The following is a 15,797-nucleotide window of genomic DNA, read 5'->3' as shown; positions in this document are numbered from 1 at the left end:
ACATAACAGGCTGGGGGAAACATGGAATAAACACAAAGAGAGACGAGAGCTCATAAATACACAGAGGGGCACAAGGGGGTAAGAGTCACAAAGGGAAAAAACACTTAGGGAACACCACAACAGGACACCTCAGAAAACCTGGCCTAAATAAGGAGCGAAAATACAAGGAACCAAGAATACTGGGCCAACATGGCCCAGGACCATGACAGAACTGAATCCTGTTTAGAAGATACAATGCCGGTTTTTCAAAGCTGTGAATAAGTCTTAGAGGGAAAATTAGTGAGGGTTGAAGGAGTAGAACAGCTTTGATTTCTTTTTGATTTCTAGAAGTAGTGGTTATAATGTAGGCTTACACATACAGATATTACATAGGAGGTATTTTTAGGATAAAGGGGAGAGCTTATAAATAGAAATGATTTTTATACATATTGCATTTTTGAGATGAGTTATTGAAGTTATTGAAGGATTGCACACGCTTACAGACACAGAGTTAAGAAACACACATGACAGTATTGATTCCAGGCAAAAGGCCCTAAATTCATTTAGCTTTTGACTGAACTTAAAAGAAGGACCAAAGAGGAAGGAAAGCATATATTTTGGTTAAGTCCGATAAATTGGAATTAGAAGGTATTGTTACATTAAAAGGAGCAAAATGAAATAAAAAGGCTATACCAAAATGGGTTATAACATAGGAAATGTGAGGTTTTAAAATGAAGTTAGTGTTAACACACAGGAGTTGTTTCAAGGCAGCAGTTAGCTATGTTGAAATGTATGCAGGAGTAATTGCTTATATGCTTAAACTTAATTGATTAAAGTGGTTGTTTTCTTTTGGAGCTTTTAGTAGAATAGGCGCTTATAATGATTTTCTTGTTAAAAAGGTGACTTAAGATCAGAGTGAAGGCACTTGCAGCAGCGACAGTTTGTGTGTACAGGATGTTGATGATCAAATAAGGGAAAATAGAGCAAGCAACCGGACGTGAAAGCAGCGCTTTAAGAGTTTTAAAGTGATGAGGAACGTTGAAGAATATACATAGATACAAGTCAATAAGTTAAGAGCATAATTAGGATCATGCTTTTGATTAAAGAGTCCCAAATAGGATAAGTTAGGGAGATGCAGGAAAAGGTGTTTTGTTTCCTTTGCAGAAGATCGATCTCGGCGACCACAGGAGGGGCAAGGATCCTGGAGATCTCGAGGCCTGCTCAACCACCAGAGAGGGTCTGAGCGAGGACACAATGTATTGCGACCTCTGGTGTTCCAGAGGTCGAGAGAGGGAGTGTGGATCAGGGAAATTATTTTACTGCTATTGTTGAATAATTGTCATCAGTACCATTGCATTAATAATATAATCTGGAGTTTATATTGCATTCAGGGGTTAAACAGTGTCTCTTTCAGAAAGACTGAGTTGCAGGCTGACAGGAAGTTGTATGCAGAAGTGAAAGCAGGAAGTTATTTTGAGCAGCAGGCTAAGACGAGGCTTTAACAATGTAACAGATAGCTTTAAGAAGGCTTTAAGGTTTTATGCACACAGGTATTAAATTAACTTTGTATTTCAGGTGCAGTTATAACTATTTTATACATATTGCATATCTGTGCTTATTTGAGTTGATGTTCAGGTTCTTTAAAGGTCTTAAGCTTCATCTAGTGAGAGTGTCTAGATGATCCATGCTGAGGGAAAACTAGAACATAGAAGGAATTGCAATACATGCTTACAAAACACTTATATATCAGATCATTTTATATTAAGGTTTTAGTAGAGGTTCTTGGTTAAAACATTTATTTAGTAGAAGACATACACATAGTCTCAGTGAGCCTCTGTCCTGGTGAAAGGTCAGAAGTGCAACAGGTGAATTGAGAAAGAGCATGTGAGGTCGTGACACACACACATGAGTTAGATTTATTTAGAGGAGAGAGAGGTTACTCATGTCTGGCTGTAACTGCAAAAGTGTCTCAGTACAAGAGGAACCGTTCCTTGTTGTCTCGGCAAGAAAGAGGAACAAGACAAGAACTGAAAGGTAGACAGGAAGGGCCAGCCATGAAAATAGAAGATGATCTTCTGGGTTAAAAGTCTGATCTATGTATAAAATGTATCTGTGACGCATGAAGGGGCGTCAGTAAATCAAACCCTGATGCTATAAAATATCTGTTCATGCTTTGATTAAGTCGAGGACTACTGGCTGTCTGCGTACAGAGTGTCTTCCCACACGTGTGTTCATTAAAATCATTGTTGGACCAAGATCCTCTGGACCAAGAGTAGTTTGTACTCTCCTTCCTCAATTTTGAACCTTAACAGGGCATCTTTACACTTTCTGCATCTGAGGTCTTACCTTGTGCAGTAGACCCCAGCCCGATGGATCTTGTGCTCAGAACTTGTTCTTGTGCTGCCACAGCGGTGTTCTTAGCCCTCAAGCTTTTTTGTCTGGTACTGAAGGGCCAGCATTTCCTAGTCAGGACCAACAATTCAACAGTGATCTTTTACATAAACAGGCAGAGAAGAAACCTGTTATGGTGCATGGGTGTCTCTAAGAGTCACCCATGCTCTGGGCCATCTGAACCTGGGAGTAGAGGGAATGGAGGTTGCACCCTTTGATAGTGGCCCAGATTTGGGATCTTTTTGCCTCCCTCTTCAGGTAGGAGGAGAAGTGATTCATCCATGCACAGATCTGTGGTGTTAGAAATGACTGAAAGAATAATAGGCTCTGTTTTGAGTTTTGTTCAAAAGTTATGCAAAAGTTATGCAGGCTTGTTGTGCAAACAAGCCTGCATAACTTAATAAATATGGAATTTGAAAAATAACAAACCTAAAAAGAAACACTAGGTACGAGATACATGAGTACCTATGATACGGTGATACTTTTGGTAAACAACCATTTGACTAACATGTCTGTCTCACCTGGCTCTTGTTCCCTCTCTGTTCTGTCCTCGTTCTCCATCTCCCTCTCTCTCCCTCTCTGTTCCTCTCTCTCCCTCTTTGTGCTGACAATCAAGCCAAACACCAACATCATTGAAACCAGATATTTACAAACTCTTCAGATAAAAACACAAACACTTTTTTAATTGTAACATAAAATCAGGCTAAATGTTTATTTTTTTTTAGGTTGATAAATATAAAAAGCACATTTGTTAACTTTAAGAGTAAAGAGAGAAACTATCTGTATTTCTTAATTGTAAATGGCACCAAATTGTATTCAAAATTGAGCCACACTTATGGAGCTCCACAGTTCTTTCCCTGGTGTTTTGGTTGATATCTCTTGATTTTCCTATGTCAAAGAAACAGGCTCTGTGTTTTGCCTTATATGCATCCACGGGTGTGCCACCAGTTTACTCACATGGACTCTACTAACCTATCAGAAGCTTCTTCAGCTCAGAATGGAATCGTCTGGAGTTTTCTTATTAATTAACAATAAACTTAGTGTATACTCCTAAATTTGATGAAAGTGATAAAAAACATAGACAGCTCTCTTTATTCTGACATGTAACTAATTCAAAAGATATTTCAATATTTATTTATCCAAAACAAAACAAGTTTACTCTAAATTGATGTTGTACAGTAAAAAAATGTTCTTGTTTTATGTTTTCCATAAAGTGTATGTAAATATCTGGTTTCAACTGTGAATATCCTGCTGTGTATTGAAATTCCTCTTGTTTTGCATAGAAATATACTGAACAACATACAAAGCATAATATATAAAATAACATCTACCTGAGTGTTTTCTTTGAAAGAAGCCCCTTATGTCCATTCTTGTATTCTGAAACCAATTTATTTAGCCGTGGAGGGTAACAACTGAAAATATGAAATAAACACAAATGTAAGCTAAGACTCTCTAAAGAAACAACATTGTTGTTGTTCGGCTTTTCATTTCGCCATTTGTTGATTCACTTGAAGAACAAGTAATGTAATATGGGTCAAGTGATCAGTTTGATATCAATCTTTCGTGATACACTGTCATATTTACATTGTTTGTACAGTATGAATGATTTGCTTTGGTACCTGGTCAAACTTCAGTTCTCCTCTGTCTGCCTGGCTCCACTTCTCCAACAGCAAACTCGCAGGCAGCAGCTCCCCACAACCGAGATGACAGACCTTGCCGACCGTACATACAATACACAAACATCACATTGGGGAGACAGGTCAGGCTAGGTAGCAAGGAAAAAAACATCAAAATGCGTAACACAAAAGGATAATACAGGAATGCACAGATATTAACACACCATAGCACAATAAACACAGACAAGCAACACGGGAAAGTGTTCCAGTGTGTACATCTGATCTGGGACCGCTGCAATCTTCGACTGCGCCTCCAGCTGACCCGATGTCCACATCAGAGGGGAGGTAAGCGTTGGAGGTGGCGTTGGATCCGGGGTAGGGAGGGTGATGTGTCAGCGAGTGCTTATCAGTATCAGTATATGTATGTGTGTGCGTGTCCATAGTTCAGCTGAGACCGCGTCCTTCGCCCTGCCAGGCCCTGCCAGGCCCTGCCAGTGTGCACTATGTGCTTCAAATATTGTGTGTAGTTTTTGTTTTATACAGTTGTCAGCCAGGCATCTATGAAAAAATTACACTCCAAAAGACCCTGAGCTTCTGAAAAAACAACCCGGGCTTAAGCCCAGTAAGCCACCCCGCCACTGGTTAGCACATGTGATAACTTTGACTTCAGAAGGTAAAACTTGTTCAAAATCTGTGCTTGAATCACATCTTGTTTATTTAAAATCCATTATACTAGTTTACACCATAGTCAGGTACGCTTTGAAGGCTACTCTTTAAATCTCCTATTTCTGATAATTAATACCAAACTTTTTAATACAAGGCAAGTTTAATTGCTCTCTTAGGCCAAAAGACAAAATGGCTTGTTGACCACTTTATCCTTTTGACAGTTACGTCTGTGATAGTTACAACTTAGTGACACATTGTGGAGGCCATTGAAATAATAAATTCTCTCCTTCTCTCTCTTCTCTCTGGTGTGAAGACCCAAAGGTACTGGATGTTTGTTGTGATATACTACATTAGATCAGGTTCACGGATCCTGCTAATGACAGTGATACATGGGAAAACATCCCAAAAGTCCTTCATAGTAGCTACTGTGAGATAATTAGTTGTTTAGAGACTGGCTGTAGTCAGGCCACTCCTCTGAGGCTTGGCCTGTTGTTTTACACAGTGCAGGTGGGATGCAAGCTCACTAATGATACTCATTACAGTAACCTTATATCACCTATGGACTGTCAACTTAATTTCTGTCACCTAATCCTGAAGTAAAATTGCATAAACATACAGTTGGAACTTACTTTTTTCTTCTAAGACCACACACACACACACACACGGGTCTATGTGGTATGGAGGGACTATCCTACGTCAATCCGCCCGGTGGTGGTTTAAGTGGACTACCCTTTTCAAAGGACTTAGAGCCAAGGGAGTGAGGTTAAAGTGTTCGAAAAAATCTGAAAAAAATTTGGGTCACTTCAGACCTCATACACTCCCTATAGAAGTCTAGATACACTGATACACACCAACCAGACTCTATTGTGTTTTCTGGAGACATTGTCCACTTGACAACAATGTGTTTTATGAGGTCCAAAAAAACAATATTGGGTCTTTAAAGGGACAATGATGTAATATTTAAATAGCTCATCATTACCATAAATACACATCTGACAGGACACAGGATTACTGGAACATCATTTTATTAGTGTTCTTGGATCTGAACATTAATTTTAACCATAAATAAAAAAAGAAATCTATGGACAAAAATGCCCACGCTTCCCACAGAAATATAAAAATATAGAAAACAGAAAAATTAAAAACATTTAAAATGAATTTTAATAGTTTAAAGGTAAATATTAAGGGGAGAAAATATGCATTTATAATTTTTTATTTTAAATATAACCCGTCAAAAAAAAAACCCTAAATAAATTAAATGTAAAAATTATGAAATACAAACTGCTTCTGTATTTAACAAGAACTTTTTTTTTTCTTTAAACAGAACATCAGTGTTAACAACAATTGGCAATCTGACCAAGATGTAAAACCACATCTGGCTAAACAGTTATTTTAGTTCATTTTTTTTCTGCCTTTTTGCAGTTAATCCTCTGTTTCTTACAAAATCTCTTATGTTTTGAACTGTTCTTCCTGCCAACACCGGATCTTCTACCAATTTGCAATGACTGCATTCATTTTTGGTGGCTAGTTTCCCTTCGTTTATGTGGTCTTTAAAATGCCTCATCACTGCAGCAACCTCAGCCTTGGACCACATGTTTTTGGGAGCTCTTCGGGAATTGTTGTTGCACGTTGTTGTTTGATGTTTCTCAAGTACTTAAACTCATACTGTTCACAGATGACACCAACATATTTTTCAGTAGCGATGATTATACTGATCTTGTAATGACTGTAAACAGGGAGCTAAAATTAATAAAAAAATGGATGGACATAAATAAATTATCATTAAATATAAATAAAACTAAAGCAATGTTTTTTGGTAATTTAAAATATAATATAGAATTACCAATTATCATTGAAGGTGTACCAATTGATAATGTGAGTGAAAACAAATTTTTGGGAGTTATAATTGATAACAAAATTTCATGGAAACCCCACGTCAGACACATAAAAACCAAAATTTCCAGAAGCCTCGCAGTTTTGAACAAAGTGAAACAATTCCTTGATAAAGATGCACTTCGTACTCTGTACTGTACCCTGGTTCTTCCATATCTTACATATTGTGTGGAAGTGTGGGGAAATACATATAAAAATACAACTAATCCATTAGTCACAGTACAGAAACGAGCACTGCGTATTATTCACAAGGCTGGTTATCTAGATCATACTCACAAATTCTTTCTTCAGGCAAAGTTACTTAAATTCCAGGATCTGGTTAATTACAATACATCCATAATTTTGTATAAAGCTTTTACTAAACTTTTACCGGCAAATTTACAAACTAGATTTGAAATTCGAGAAAAGGTTTATAATGTGAGAGGCTTTGGAGAATTCAAATTACCCAGAACTCGAACAACCCGTAAAGGCTTTTGTGTGTCTGTATGTGGTGTGAAAATCTGGAACAGTCTGAGTTTACAATTGAAACAATGCAAAAATATTCATAGATTTAAATTTCTCTACAAACAGTTGGTCTGGTCACAGTATACTCAATGATGGGTTTTAGTGTGCTCTGTAATGTCTGTCCTCTTACCATTGCTGATATGGATTCCAAAATAAAAAAAATAAAAATAAAGTGTGCGTATGTATGTACATATATGTACTTGTGTGTGTAGATATATATGTATGTATATGTATGTGTGTCTGTTACTTGTAGTTATTACTGCCTGTTACCTGTGGTAATGCAATTTATAATTTATATATTCTGTATTCAGTTATGAAGGCTCTAATTGTTGGTTGCGAGCTGCCGCTTAGATGCTTGTATCTGCCCGGGGCTGTTGATGGGTCTGTATGCAATGATGGGCGTAGCTGCGGGAAGTTTATTGGTTTTTTTTGTTGATGAGTGAGTATAGGGGTGGGATTTAATAAGTTTTCTTCGTCCCACTCCTTTTTCAGGCAAGTTTTGTTTTTTGTTTTGTGTATTTTATGTTCAATATAGGTATTTGTTGTGCCTGAAAATGAATAAATAAATGAAATGAAATGAAATGAATTGTGGGATTGAGCAGCATTTTTCTCTGGAAGATATATAAAGTAGTAGTAGTTAAAACAAACAAAAAACCAAACAAAAAAAACAAAAAACATTTGCTTGTTAAAAGAATGGATGCTACCCTGTATTAACTTCTGAAATGTGTTGCTACCATCAATATCAAAACGAGCTAAAATTCTCTTTGAAAATTTATCAAATTTCTAAAATGAGACAACATTTAGTGTTCCGCTGTGAATAAAAGACTAAATAAAAAGTTGAATAAAAGTCTCTTGATGCATGCTCAATCATCCAGGTAAGTAAATCCCAAAACGTTGATTCTGTTAATCTGGACGTAGCGTTTTCAGTGGGAGAAACATTTTGTCACTCATCCAAGTGACTTTTTGCCACCACTCTGCAGTTTGCCATATGTTGCAAAGTGATGAAACAATAATACGCTTAGAGAACCAACTGCACCCCTTACCTTCAGAGGGAGCAGCAGTCTCACTTGCTGCAGGCATTGTGAGTGGTCCTTCATCTGCTGATTACACAATTTGATTAAGTTTTAATATTTGTAACAAACATTTTATCCACAGAAACCAAGCTAGTGGTAACTTACCACAATCTACAGTGTCTTGGAGCTGCGCTGTGTTTGTGGAATCAGCTACTGCATGTACAGGCTCACTGGTGCCACACGCCGACATTGTGAGTGCTGTGTCATCATCATCTGATTCACTCTCACTGTCCTTTGTTTCAGCATCACTTAATGCAATTTCATCTGAGAAATTGTGGGGGGGGGGGGAAACAAAACAAAAAAACAAACAAACACAACCCCCCCAAAAACCTCACATTAACAACGAGATATGACAAAATACAGAACAAATACTGGAAATTATAGTACATAGTTTTACTATTTAAGGCCACCACTCTGCAGTTTGCCAAATGTTGCAAAGTGATGAAACAATAGACTTCAAGAACCTTAAATCATGGACATTTAACAGAATGGTCTGTGCTTTTAGGTTTTAATTCTGTTGATAAAGCATAATATTCAACTACTGCCCTAATATTTGCTCCTTTCAATACAAACCTTCTATTTTGATCTCATCCAGTGATTTCCCCTGGATCTGGGAAAGATGTCCTTTTTCCAGTGTTAAAAGCAGTTTGGAAATCTTGGCCAGCTGTGTTGTGGGAACTGGTAATCTGTAGAATTCGCGGTGAACGCGGATATCATGACCCAGGAAATCTGCAACCTGATCAAGTTCGTTGTTTTTCAAATTAAGGACTTGTGAGAGTGTGGCAACATGTTTTCTGAGCTGTGTCGATCTTAGATACTCAGGCTGCTTTGCTCCACACTGGTGTGCATGAACACGCAAGGAGTCCATTCCTCTGTAATGACTCATTGATCGGGGTCTTGCAAAGAGGTAGATATTAGTGGCACAAATACCACAGTCAGGCCTCTTACTAACCAGTAGTGACAGAGCATCCAGCATGCTTGGTGTTAGCAGAACCGGAACATTTCTGTCCCTTTTCCCCATTATTTCTATTCTACAGAAATAGTTACAGAGTCTCTGTTCCATTTCTGAGAGCCCCATGGCAACATCTGTGTGGAGTGCTGTTTTGTCTCTTTCAAGAAAACTTTTGAGGCGCATCTTTGAAACCTCTCCAGAACGTCTTCGGTTGAACACAATGATTTGTGAGAGTGTAACTTGTGCAAGTTGGGCATAATTCTGAGCTGTGGCTTCGTTCTCCAAGCTGCAAAAGGCACTTTCTGCAGATTTTTGAAGGTAGTGATGGAGAATCCGAACATCTTCTGTAAAGGGCAATGTTGATGGCTTGTTAAACTTTGCCTCACTCAATGTGTTCAAGGCACGGTGAGACACCATCTCGGACCATTTGGAGACATACAACTTCTTGAACGCATCAGTGGACTTGATTAGGGCTTCATCCTCTGTCATGAGGGCACGACAATGGATAATGTCAGACATTTTATGCAGTGTATGTCCCAGTTTCAGCGCAAGGCTTGGAGTTTTGTATGACAGTGTCTCTTCATCAAAACCTGAAACTTTCTTTACTGCTTGCACAACTCTCTGGAAATTAGCAGGCTTAATAGCTTCTTCCATGTTATGCACTGAGAATTCTGTGCGCAGACACAACAACAAACGTCCCGCTTCACGAAGCTTCTGTCGTATATAATCATACTTTGTAGGGTCTTGTCCATGTTTATTGTAGAGGGACTGGGCAAAGTGAATAACAGTAAAGTCATTTCGCACAGCTGAGGCAATCTCATCTTGTTTCATAACAGCAAGAACCTTCCAGACTCCACTTGACACCTGCGGATAACACTGAGACTAACACTAAAGCCAGGCCGAGTACTTTGGTTCTTCCAGGTTCTTTATCCGTGTCATCTTTTGGTTTGTTCGGACATCTGCGGACATGTCTCCAAAGATCCTTGCGAACATACATCCCTTGACAATAAAAGCAATGAGCAAACTTTCCCTCTACTGCTTTAATCTTGGGTCTTCTCTTCACTTTCAGTGGTCCCACTCCACCATGCAAAACTGCAGCATTATGCTTAAAATTTCCCTTATTTCTCAATTTCTCTAACAGACTTTTACGCTCGTTTGAGTCTCTAGGCAGGGAAAATGCATGCACAACATCAGGAGCCGTTTTGTGCGTTTTCAGGTGGCGGGAAATTTTAGCTTGTGGTTTGCCACAAAAATAGCAGTAATTTCTTTTACTTAAAGTCATTTTTTCTGATTCAGTTTCGCAAAGCTCACTTTTATCTTGTGGCTTGTCCTTTGTCAAGTTGTGGATTAAATTCATTGAATCTGATTGTTCATGCGCTTTGGAGATGTCATTTTGGCATAGCAGACCTTTTGATGTGCTTGGCAATAATGAGATGTCTTCATCTGAATCTTCATCATATGACTCTGAATCTGGCACATATTCTTCTTCTGATATGCTGTGGTTGCCATCATCATCACTTGATATTTGATCCTGAACTGAATGTGGCAATCCATCCTCCCCTGAATATTCAGAAATTTCTTCTTTCTGGAATGTAAGAACAAAAGTTATTTTAATTGATCAATACTTTAGACAGGTAAAAAATAAACTGAAAAACAAAGTCAAGCCAAATATGAATGGGATACACACCTGTGTTGACTGGTGGCAATTCTGATTTGCCAATTTTGCAAGGCAAGATTTGTGCCAGACCCCTAAACAAACTGAAACACATTTTGATAGACTTAATTTAGCTTTGCAGTTCTATTTAAGTGAAGTAGTTTTTTGTCAAAGCATTGCAGTAATGTCAAATGCTGAAAAAAAAAAAAAAAAACCAAACTGTTCACACTTAAGGATATTTTAATGACTACACATACACTGCTAATCCCCCCCCCCCCCCCCAAAAAAAAAAGGACATCCCAGATGTGAATGAAGGAATTATTCTTATTAAATACTTTGTTCTTTAGGTAGTTGAATGGCATGAAAGTGTGTAGTTGAATGTGTGTGGCCTCCAGATGCCTGTATGACTTCCCTACAATGCCTGGGCATGCTCGGGATGAGGTGGCGGATGGTCTCCTGAAGGATCTCCTCCAAGACCTGGACTAAAGCATCTGCCAACCCCTGGACAGTTTGTGGTGGATGGAGTGAGACATGATGTCCCAGATGTGCTCAATTGGATTCAGGTCTGGGGAACAGGCGGGCCAGTCCATAGCATCAATGCCTTTGTCATGGAGGAACTGCTGACATACTCCAGCCACATGAGGTCCAGTGTCGTCTCGCATTAGGTGGACCCCAGGGTCAAACGCACCAGCATGTGGTCTCACAAAGGGTCCGAGGACCTCATCTTGTTACCCAATGACAGTCAGGCTCTCTGGCAGGTACAGAAATGCCACCCCTCACCATTACTGACCCACTGCCAATATGATCATGCTGGAGGATGTTGCAGGCAGCAGAACGTTCCCCACGGCATCTCCAGACTGTCACGTGCTCAGTTTGAACCTCCTTTCAGCTGTGAGGAGCATAGGGTGCCCGTGCCGAAGTTGCCAAACTTTGTGTTTTCTGGCAAATGCCAAGCATCCTGCATGGTGTTGGGCTGCAAGCTCAATCCCCACCTGTGGACGCTGGACCCTCAAGCCACCCTCATGAAGTCAGTTTCTGACCATTTGAGCAGACAGATGCACATTTGTGGCCTGTTTGAGGTCATTTTGCAGGGCTCCTCTTGTTCCTCCTTGCACAAAGGTGGAGGTAGCGGTCCTGCTGCTGGGTTGTTGCCCTCCTTTGGCCTACTCCACATCCAGGTAGCACCTCCATGCTCTGGACACTACACTAACAGACACAGCAAACCTTCTTGCCACAGCTCACATTGATGTGCTACGCTAGATGAGCTGCACTACCTGAGCCACTTGTGTGGGTTGTAGACCGTCTCATGCTACCACTAAAATGAAATCACGGCCAGCATTCAAAAGTGACCATAACATCAGCCAGAAAGCATAGGTACTGAGAAGTGGTCTGTGGTCACCACCTGCAGAACCAGTCCTTTATTATGGTGAATTGACTATAATTTCCACTTGTTGTCTACTCTATTTGCAAAACAGCATGTGAAACTGGTTGTCAGTGTTACTTCCTAAGTGAACAGTTTGATTTCACAGAAGTGTGTTCTGACTTGGAGTAACATCGCATTGTTTAAGTGTTCCCTTTATTATTTTGAGCAGTTTATGTTATGGAATGGGGAATTGAGGACAATCCCAAGTATACCATTTTTACAAGGTCCTGCACCAATGAGGTAATACTACATTTCTTTAATTAGACGTGACCACCCATTAATTAAAAAGGGAGCAGTGTTCATTTCAGCTAGTCTTAACTTGTTGAACTCTATTAATGCTTTTTAATATACACTGTACCTATTCACTAAATGTCTCACCTTTGCACTTATAGCCAAGCCACTTGAGGGAGGAAACCGGTCCCACACACTGAATGCACTTGTCCAAAGATGATATTGTTGTGCACACCAGACGATGATTGTGAAACTGTTAGCAAAATATTGCAACATTTATTTGTTTTGGACAGTTGGAAAGGTGAGGTGTTTTCAATTCAGTTGCAGATATCAACTAATAAACTTCGTCCATGTAAATCACATCACACCCAGGTGACTGCCAAACACACACACACAGCATCCATAAAGAATGATGATAGATTAAATTATTAGTTCATTAAGTGGTACACTGGATTATATTTACCCTTTCAGGCTCTGGATGTTTCAGGTCCAGATCATTGTTTGGAAAGCTGTTTGGTTGCGGCTTTAGGCAGCTCAGTCTTCTGAATCTGGCTGGTCTCAGTCTTCGTGTGTAACAGATAGAAAATGAAGACAAAAGAACAGTAATCTGACAGTTACTAAAAATGCATCACTCAAGAGGATGAATAAACCATTTCACTATCGGCAAATAGCGTAGGGTACACATCGTGCATGAGAAACATTCATTAAAATCTGTCCTAGGTCAATGTTACCTCTTCAAAATCTTGCACTGAAGAAGAATGCATGGCTTCTGAGCCTTGCTGAGGCATTTCTTCATCAAGATCCTGCAACAAAGAAAAGATGGCACAAAGATTAGACCAAGTGCTCTTCTTGCAACTGTACTGGGCAGGCCTGTGCTTCTGTTTTTAATTTGCATGTGTGTGTGTGGGGGGGGGGGGGGGGGGGGGGGCCTTTCCACTCAAGAAATGTTTTCTTCTGAAAAAAATACTGGCTACAATAATTAACAACTGATTCCTTTGCAATCATCCATCCTCTTCCACTTATCCTTATCAGGATTGTGGGGTAGCAGGTTTGGGGCCTATACCAGCTACCATAGGGCAGTACAACCTGGACAGATCACCAGTCTAACATGGAAGGACAAGCATTTGCATTCACACCAAAGGGCAGTTTTGAATCACCAGTTAACCTAACCCCATAAGCTACATCTTTGGACTGTGGGAAGAAGCCAGAGTACACAGCCAGAGAGAACCCATGCACTACAGCAGTAAAAAGTGCCTAAAACAAGTTAAGAAGTTGTATAGTACTATCTATCTTAATGTTCAAGCCTGAGTTTCAAAAAATTTCAACATAGAAACAAAGCACATGCAGTCAGTTCTGCATGCTGTAGGTCAAACTGTCAAGAAATACGAGAAGACCCCTCCTAAAACCAGAGTGATGTCACCATGAAGCAAACTTTGACAGAGTCCCCCAATAACAGTGTGGTCCTCCTAAGTCACATTTGGGTGGTTAACACACACACACTCAGATGTTATCCAGACTTGCACTTTGAAACAATGAAAAGGACCTACAAGCCACGGTCCATGTAAATCACATCACACCCAGGTGACTGCCAAACACACACACACAGCATCCATAAAGAATGATGATAGATTAAATTATTAGTTCATTAAGTGGTACACTGGATTATATTTACCCTTTCAGGCTCTGGATGTTTCAGGTCCAGATCATTGTTTGGAAAGCTGTTTGGTTGCGGCTTTAGGCAGCTCACAGTCTTCTGAATCTGGCTGGTCTCAGTCTTCATGTGTAACAGATAGAAAATGAAAATACAGTGCATTTTTGAAGACGCTTTTGAAACATTAAATAGCGATAATAACAAATAGCGTAAGGTACACATCGTGCATGAGAAACATTCATTAAAATCTGTCCTAGGTCAATGTTACCTCTTCAAAATCTTGCACTGAAGAAGAATGCATGGCTTCTGAGCCTTGCTGAGGCATTTCTTCATCAAGATCCTGCAACAAAGAAAAGATGGCACAAAGATTAGACCAAGTGCTCTTCTTGCAACTGTACTGGGCAGGCCTGTGCTTCTGTTTTTAATTTGCATGTGTGTGTGTGTGTGCGCGGGGGGGGGCTTTCCACTCAAGAAATGTTTTCTTCTGAAAAAAATACTGGCTACAATAATTAACAACTGATTCCTTTGCAATCATCCATCCTCTTCCACTTATCCTTATCAGGATTGTGGGGTAGCAGGTTTGGGGCCTATACCAGCTACCATAGGGCAGTACAACCTGGACAGATCACCAGTCTAACATGGAAGGACAAGCATTTGCATTCACACCAAAGGGCAGTTTTGAATCACCAGTTAACCTAACCCCATAAGCTACATCTTTGGACTGTGGGAAGAAGCCAGAGTACACAGCCAGAGAGAACCCATGCACTACAGCAGTAAAAAGTGCCTAAAACAAGTTAAGAAGTTGTATAGTACTATCTATCTTAATGTTCAAGCCTGAGTTTCAAAAAATTTCAACATAGAAACAAAGCACATGCAGTCAGTTCTGCATGCTGTAGGTCAAACTGTCAAAAAATACGAGAAGACCCCTCCTAAAACCAGAGTGATGTCACCATGAAGCAAACTTTGACAGAGTCCCCCAATAACAGTGTGGTCCTCCTAAGTCACATTTGGGTGGTTAACACACACACACTCAGATGTTATCCAGACTTGCACTTTGAAACAATGAAAAGGACCTACAAGCCACGGTCCATGTAAATCACATCACACCCAGGTGACTGCCAAACACACACACACAGCATCCATAAAGAATGATGATAGATTAAATTATTAGTTCATTAAGTGGTACACTGGATTATATTTACCCTTTCAGGCTCTGGATGTTTCAGGTCCAGATCATTGTTTGGAAAGCTGTTTGGTTGCGGCTTTAGGCAGCTCACAGTCTTCTGAATCTGGCTGGTCTCAGTCTTCGTGTGTAACAGATAGAAAATGAATATACAGTGCATTTTTGAAGACGCTTTTGAAACATTAAATAAACTGTATGAGAAAGATAAGTTTCAAGCTAATGTCTTTAAAATATTCACTGTCATGTATAGAGAATTTAAGGCCCTATGATTAAGAGACAAATAGTCAGTGTGATTTCTTTATTTTTTAAGCCATTGCTAAAGGAGTAAAACAATCACCTGTAGCAGCAACGAACTGTCACTAGGGCCCATTTATCTTCGAGGGCCAAAATTTAAAATGAATCTAACTAAAGAGGCTACACAGCAAAATCTCCAGTGTTAAATTAACACTAGAGAGTGTCTATATGGGTCCACACAACACTGTTGAGTGTTAAATGAACACTTTTGACAGTGTTATATGTTTAAAAGTAACCTAGTCAGTTTTGAAGATTAACAGTGGCTAACACTGAGCAGTGCTGATTTT

At 39.5% G+C, this 15,797-nt stretch overlaps 1 protein-coding gene across 2 annotated transcripts; it reads right to left on the bottom strand.

Annotated features, from left to right (window-relative positions):
* Positions 1–5,660: 5,660 nt before the first annotated feature.
* LOC147311021 (uncharacterized) lies at positions 5,661–15,376 on the bottom strand. 2 transcript variants are annotated; one of them, XM_086267151.1, is made up of 8 exons: positions 15,236–15,376; positions 14,302–14,373; positions 14,055–14,156; positions 12,530–12,635; positions 8,228–8,386; positions 8,093–8,149; positions 7,640–7,660; positions 5,661–6,272 (listed from the first exon to the last, which is right to left on the bottom strand). In XM_086267151.1, the coding sequence occupies exons 1-8, from the start codon at positions 15,374–15,376 to the stop codon at positions 6,040–6,042; spliced, it is 891 nt and encodes a 296-aa protein (XP_086123277.1). In that variant the 3' UTR covers positions 5,661–6,039. The 2 variants fall into 2 exon arrangements, with proteins under 2 accessions (XP_086123277.1, XP_086123276.1); XM_086267150.1 differs by lacking the exons at positions 5,661–6,272; positions 7,640–7,660; positions 12,530–12,635; ... (1 more) ...; positions 14,302–14,373; positions 15,236–15,376 and adding an exon at positions 8,696–9,876 and having other exon boundaries at positions 7,708–8,149.
* Between the last annotated feature and the right edge of the window lie 421 nt (positions 15,377–15,797).

This window comes from Aulonocara sp. 'chitande type north' Nkhata Bay, linkage group LG16 (genome assembly GCF_057382095.1).
Source record: "Aulonocara sp. 'chitande type north' Nkhata Bay isolate Kocher_YH1m ecotype deep benthic linkage group LG16, A_spYH_male_GT1.1, whole genome shotgun sequence".
In the NCBI taxonomy this organism is placed as follows: Eukaryota; Metazoa; Chordata; class Actinopteri; order Cichliformes; family Cichlidae; genus Aulonocara; species Aulonocara sp. 'chitande type north' Nkhata Bay.
The sequence above is the reverse complement of the archived record's forward strand: the minus strand, read 5'-3'. Positions and strand labels throughout refer to the sequence as shown.

Excerpts from the sequence above, each read along its gene's own strand:
- LOC147311021 (XM_086267150.1), bottom strand. The coding sequence starts at position 9,728 with ATGGAAGAAGCTATTAAGCCTGCTAATTTCCAGAGAGTTGTGCAAGCA. Across the intron at positions 8,387-8,695 it reads GGATGAGATCAAAATAGAAG|ATGAAATTGCATTAAGTGAT; the intron begins GTTTGTATTGAA and ends ACAATTTCTCAG. Across the intron at positions 8,150-8,227 it reads CCAAGACACTGTAGATTGTG|CAGATGAAGGACCACTCACA; the intron begins GTAAGTTACCAC and ends TTGTGTAATCAG.